Source organism: Teleopsis dalmanni, chromosome 2, assembly GCF_002237135.1.
Source record: "Teleopsis dalmanni isolate 2A chromosome 2, ASM223713v2, whole genome shotgun sequence".
Classification (NCBI taxonomy): domain Eukaryota; kingdom Metazoa; phylum Arthropoda; class Insecta; order Diptera; family Diopsidae; genus Teleopsis; species Teleopsis dalmanni.
The window spans coordinates 239,901,171-239,908,341 of record NC_051847.1 but is presented as its reverse complement, the minus strand read 5'-3'; the positions used below and the strand labels follow the sequence as shown (position 1 = coordinate 239,908,341).

Below are 7,171 nucleotides of genomic sequence, written 5' to 3'. Positions count from 1 at the left end.
TGTAATGTATATGCGTTAGTTATATTGGCAATGCATACAATTAATATAATAATAAGTGGTTCTATATTTAAATGTGCAGTGTATACAAAAATACACTAATTGTTTCCAAGCGCTTTGCATTGTTTACAAACAAATGCACAATTCCACACAAGGAATTTGACACCACACATATCGGCGGCACTTTGCCTTCGATATAACCATATGCTTGCCAGGCATTGACCGCATATACAACAACATCAACAGTAAGCGTACTCGATACAAGTGGAATCGAATACGCTTACTTAGCAAATAATTATTAAATATTAAAGTACTTACGCTGCGTCGTTTTGTACATAAATATAAATAAATATTAATATAAATAATATTAAATACATAATAATCATAAAATATTTAGTAAATAAGAAAGTACATACGCTGCGTCGTTATGTACCTAGGTTAAGTTGAAAGTAGAAAACTAAATAAAAATCAGAACTAGAGGTGCACTCATAAGAAGCGCACTAAGTTCCAAACAGCAAAACTTACTTGAGTTTTAATAAATACCAATTAATGTTAGCTAAAGGATCGCCAAACAATATCGGCGTTTAAATATCCTTAGCGAAAATACTCATCAATAATTGGCGTACATTACATGGCGACCGTGACTTTGGTGCAGGATTATGTGCTCATTTTAAAAATATATATTTAAATATAAATATAATAAAATAAAAAAAAATGACACATGTCCAATGCACCAGGGCCAAAAAACGTCTCACGATCAAGGAATGTTATATGGAAATATTACATGGCTCACAGCTATTCCTGTAGCACCAAAATCCAGGATGGGTGCAAGAACGGAAAAAGCCGGCAATAACAACAACTATAGCAACAGCAATAATAAATCAACAAGAATTACCACCATCGTGGGAAACTGCAATTTCAAATAGATGACATCATACGAGACAAGCGGAAAATAAGTATAATATTTTTTTTATAATTTATAAATAATTGTAATGGAGCTTGCTCTATCAAATTAAAGAGCAAACCAATAGAGGCACAACATGGCGTTAAGCCGTTGCCAAAAACCATAGGTAGGGATAATGTAAATTTTATATTACTTTGATTATTGTTTTGATAAATAAAAAAAAAATCTTTAAATTAAATGTTTTAAATTAAAAAATTATATATATATATTTTGCATTAAAAATTATAACATATTATAAAGTATGTTTTGAATTAAAAAAAAAAAATTTTTTTTAATTGTTTAATCACTACGGTATTTCTTTGATTTTTAATTTTTGTCTCTCTCTACTATTGATATTCTTTTTCATTGTTGTTTCTTATTTTACAATGGGGAGTCCTCAATCGAAAATAAATAAACCTGTAGCTAACGTAGTAAACGAAATAGAAGTTAATAGAAAAGAATCTTACGACCCAACAAAATTTTTCGTAATAATAATAATTTTGCTTAGTGCAAACTTAGCTCTAAAACTGTATAAGGCTCATCGTAGATCCCTTAAGAAAAATTTTGTAAAAACTGCAAATATCGCTACTGTATTAGAAAAAATATAGATGCTGCCTATCTACAGCACGTAAATCAACATTTCTCAAAATATTCTAAAATTACTTAGATTCGTCAAAATGAAAACTTTTAACTGTTTTGTATGTGGCAAAAGCTGCAAAACTAAACAGAAATTAGACAATCATTTGAAGAAACATAATAGAATAATTAACTATGCGAATGAAATAGTTAGAAAAATTTTTCATAAAATCAGTCAGTAAAATCCTTTGAAAATTCATCAGAAATAGAAAAATACCACGTTACAAATATGGCACAATCAGCTGACCAATTTATTAGTACAGCGTCACGACTCATTCCTGAGTATGACGGAACTGCATCCAATCTACAAAGTTTCCTTAACGGTATCGAAATGGTCGATGAGTTAAAAGGAGAACATGAAAGATTGGCAGTTACTTTAATAAAAACTAAATTAAAAGGTACAGCTAGGCAAATAATAACCACCGAAAACTCGATATTAGCCATAATAAATACTTTAAAAACAAATATCAAAGGAGAATCGGTTGCAGTCTTAACTGCTAAATTAATGAATCTCCAACAGAAGAACAAAACTGCCAACCAATATACTAAAGAAGTTGAGCAATTAACTAAAGCAATTCAAGGTGCTTACATTTCGGATGGGGTACCACCAAAAATAGCTATACAATATTCAACTAAGGCATCTGTAGATGCAATGGTTAAAAATTGTACACTTCCTGAAGTCAGACTAATTATGAAGTCAGGCCAATTCAATAATTTGAACGATGCGGTACAAAAATTTGTAGAAAGCTGCACGGATGCTACTGGCCGGACAGACACTGTTCTATTTACACAGCGTCAAAATACAAATAATTATCACGAAAACAATCGCGTGAATGGAAATTTTAGAGGTAGAGGATACTACCGAAATAATAACTACAATAGGCAGAGACAATACAATAACTCTAATCAATATGGAAATCAGCGAGGACGCGGAAATAACCGTAGGATCCAACATAATGTTAGAATAACTAGTACTAATAATGGTACTAACCAAAACAATATTGGTTCGGAAAACCTGAACCAGCCTCTGAGAGATTAAAACATAACACAATATATAGCTTAAACCTTAACCTGGGCGTGTTTGTTAATTTTTTTAACAATGCCACTAATAAATTACTAACTCTATTAGTAGATACAGGAGCAGACGTGTCTCTACTAAAAATCGCAAATGTAGATAAATATGAAGTAAATAAATTTGAGGTAACAACCCTCAGCGGTATAGGCCAAGGTTCGATCAATTCATTGGGCTATAACACATTTTAGACCATATATATATGGTACACATTTCTTAATTAAGACTGACCATCGCCCATTAACCTACCTTTTCTCAATGAAAAACCCGAGTTCAAAACTAACTCGAATGAGATTAGATCTCGAAGAATACGATTTCACAGTGGAATATCTCAGAGGCAAAGAAAATTATATTGCCGATGCTCTATCAAGAATTACGATAGACGATTTTAAAGATATGAATGAAAAATCTATAAAGATTCTCAAAATGAGAACTAGATCAAGCACCAAACAAAATAAAGAAATAAATACCCTCGACCAACAATTAAAGTACGAAAAGCCCCATATATACGAAGTCATTAATAGTACTGACGTCAGAAAACAAATAAAATTGAAATTGACTTCTAACCACTGTTATTTAAAACGTGGAAATAAAATTATTGAAAAAATAATAATTGATGATCTGTTTGTCAATGGGAAAATTGACTTAGGACAATTATTCCCAAGGTTAGAGAAATTAACCTACAAACATCGCATCAACAAAGTACAAATGGCACCTAGTGAGAAAATTTTCGAATTTGTCTCAATAAATGAATTTAAGGCCAAGGGCAATAAATTATTGAAAAATTTAACAGTAGCGCTACTGCCAAAGGTGACCAACCTGGTTAAAGAGGAAGAAATAAGAAAAACTTTAAAAAATTACCATGATGACCCAGTGGAAGGTGGACACTGCGGAATAACAAAAACGTTACAAAAAATTAAAAGACATTTCTATTGGCCAAACATGACCAAAGATATATCAAGATATGTCAAATCATGTCAGAAATGTCAAAAATCTAAAATTCATAATCATACAAAAATACCAATGACAATAACTGATACGCCAACAGGCTCTTTTGACACAGTATTGGTAGATACCATTGGTCCATTACCTAAAACTGAGAATGGCAATGAGTATGCTGTCACACTTATATGTGATTTAACAAAATACTTAGTAGCTATACCAATACCAAATAAAAGTGCAAATACTGTAGCCAAGGCAATTTTTGAAAATTTTATACTTTTATACGGTCCAATGAAGACGTTCATTACGGACATGGGTACAGAGTATAAAAATTCTTTAATAACGGATATATGCAAATACTTAAAAATCAAAAATATAACATCAACAGCTCATCACCATCAAACACTCGGAACTGTAGAACGCAGTCACCGAACATTTAATGAATATGTACGTTCATACATATCAGTCGATAAAAACGACTGGGATATATGGTTGAAATACTTCACATATTGTTTCAATACAACACCATCAGTGGTGCATGGATATTGTCCATACGAGCTTATTTTTGGAAAAATTCCTAAAGGTTTCAATAAATTCAATACAATTAGTAACATAAGTCCATTATATAATGTAGATGACTATAGTAAAGAAATTAAATATAGATTAGAAATAGCGCACACTAGAGCCAAAACACTTTTAGATAAGTCTAAATTAAAACAGAAGTTGCTCTATGATAGAAATAGTGAACAATTAGAATTAAAAATAGGAGATAAAGTACTACTTAGGAATGAAGTAGGTCATAAGCTAGATAGTCAATACACGGGTCCCTATAGAATAGAAAGTATAGAAAACAATGGAAACATTGAAATAAGAAACAATAAAAATAAGAAGCAATTAGTACATACTAATAGAATAAAATTGTACAATGAATAAGTTAAAATAAATGTAGTGATTACACAAATAAATATAACTAAACTAAATATAATTATATAAAACTATTGAAAATTAAAACTTTATTTAAGAAAGTAAGAATAATCCCGTTATGGCATTATTCTTTCCCAAAAAGGAGGTGTAATGTATATGCGTTAGTTATATTGGCAATGCATACAATTAATATAATAATAAGTGGTTCTATATTTAAATGTGCAATGTATACAAAAATACACTAATTGTTTCCAAGCGCATTGCATTGTTTACAAACAAATGCACAATTCCACACAAGGAATTTGACACGACACATATCGGCGGCACTTTGCCTTCGATATAACCATATGCTTGCCAGGCATTGACCGCATATACAACAACATCAACAGTAAGCGTACTCGATACAAGTGGAATCGAATACGCTTACTTAGCAATAAATTATTAAATATTAAAGTACTTACGCTGCGTCGTTTTGTACATAAATATAAATAAATATTAATATAAATAATATTAAATACATAATAATCATAAAATATTTAGTAAATAAGAAAGTACATACGCTGCGTCGTTATGTACCTAGGTTAAGTTGAAAGTAGAAAACTAAATAAAAATCAGAACTAGAAGTGCACTCATAAGAAGCGCACTAAGTTCCAAACAGCAAAACTTACTTGAGTTTTAATAAATACCAATTAATGTTAGCTAAAGGATCGCCAAGCAATATCGGCGTCTAAATATCCTTAGCGAAAATACTCATCAATAATTGGCGTACATTACACTAGTGTGCTAGTGCAACAATCACCTAAATCTCATACTATTCCTAAATCTCCAGATACCATGAGCGAAGTTCTAATAGTAGTTAAGTAAATGTTAGAACAAATCACCACGTTAATGAATGTTCTTGTCACGCTGACGACTAAATTATGTCCGACAGTGAATTAAATATAGTGGTCTAGAATGCGAATGGGCTGTCAAAACACTGTTTAGAGTTACAAGAATTTTTAAAAGATCAAAAAGTAGACATCATGCTAATATCTGAAACACGTTTTACTTCAAAACATTATTTTAAAGTACCAGGCTATGACTTTTACCACACTATGCATCCCGATGGAACGGCTCATGGGGGAAGTGGCATTTTAGTTAAAACAAATATATTACACTTTGAAATGCAACAATACCGCACTGAAGAGATTCAAACAACCAGCATATCAGTAAAAGATTGGTGTGGCTCAATCACAATAACATCAGTATACTGTCCACCAAAACACGCAACTAAGACGGCAACATATAAAAAATTCTTTAGAACCTTAGGTAACAGATTTATTGCGGGGGAGATTTTAATGCTAAACACGTTGAATGGGGCTCTCGGCTTTCAACACCCAAAGGACGACAGATGCTTGCGGCTATAAGAAGCGAAAACCTTTCAACTATCTCGTCTGGAGAACCAACTTATTGGCAAACGGATCCCAAAAAAAATGCCAGACTTGTTAGACTTTTGTGTTACTAAAGGAGTGCGACAAAACGACACTTTCTGTAAGTCTAGCTTTGATCTTTCATCAAATCACTCGTCAGTATTATTACGGATAAAATCGAATATACAACTTAAAGTTCAAAAATGTTATCTGCACAACAAATTAACCAACTGGGATGCCTTTAGGCATACACTTAAGGCATTACTTGATGAAAAAATGGCGCTTAAAACAGACGAAGAAATTGCGCTTGCAACCGAACATCTTATAAGGAGTATTCAACAATCAGCCTGGAGATCCACGCCTTCACACATGCAACAATTCGCCACACCATTATGTAGTACGACTCAAAAACTTATAAGAGCCAAAAGAGCAGCGAGAAGGCGCTGGCAACAAACCAAATCTCCGAAAGATAAAAAACTTTTTAATGTGCTGATCAAAAATCTAAAAGAACATCTGAAAACAACCAGAAATTTGGAAATACGAAGAAATCTCCAAAGACTAGATGCAACTAATTCCACCAACTACTCTCTCTGGCGAGCAATCAAGAAACAGACATCAACGCACAATGCACCAGTAAAAAACGAACTTGGGCAATGGGCCCGAACAGATACAGAAAAATGCAAAGTATTTACGGACCATCTGTCTTCAGTTTTTATTCCAAACATTAATGAAGCCCCAAATAGTATAACTGAAGAGATTAGAGAGATATTACAGCAAATGCACCAACTGGACCTTCCATTACAAAAATTCTCCATTTTCGACATAAAATTCGAAATCAAAAAACTAAAAATAAATAAAGCACCCGGCTATGACCTAATTACTTCAAAAATATTAAAGGAGTTACCGGATGAAGCAATAGTACTGCTGCGAAATATTTTTAATTCTATTGTCACAAAAGGCTTTATCCCTCCCCAATTCAAGGTGGCTCAAATCACCATGATACTCAAACCTGGGAAAACGGCAAAAGATGTTAAGTCATATAGACCAATTAGTCTTCTACCGGTTATGTCAAAGTTGTTGGAAAATTTATTTCTTACCAGATTAATGCCCATTGTCAATAGAAGGAGACTAATTCCGGAATATCAATTTGGTTTTAGAAAAAAAACACAGTACAATAGAGCAAGTACACAGAGTGGTTAATGTCATACATACAGCATTTGACAAAAAGAAGTACTGCACAGCAGCATT

The 7,171-nt window shown here is 32.4% G+C and overlaps 1 protein-coding gene across 1 annotated transcript in view; it reads left to right on the top strand.

Moving 5' to 3' along the window:
* Positions 1-3,590: 3,590 nt before the first annotated feature.
* Positions 3,591-7,171, top strand: part of LOC119677104 (cyclopentanol dehydrogenase-like) — a 4,348-nt gene continuing 767 nt past the window's right edge. Inside the window, exons 1-2 of the mRNA XM_038088370.1 lie at positions 3,591-3,845; positions 5,256-5,377. Coding sequence (XP_037944298.1) covers positions 3,591-3,845; positions 5,256-5,377 — 377 coding nt within the window. The remainder of the gene's footprint in view (positions 3,846-5,255; positions 5,378-7,171) is intronic.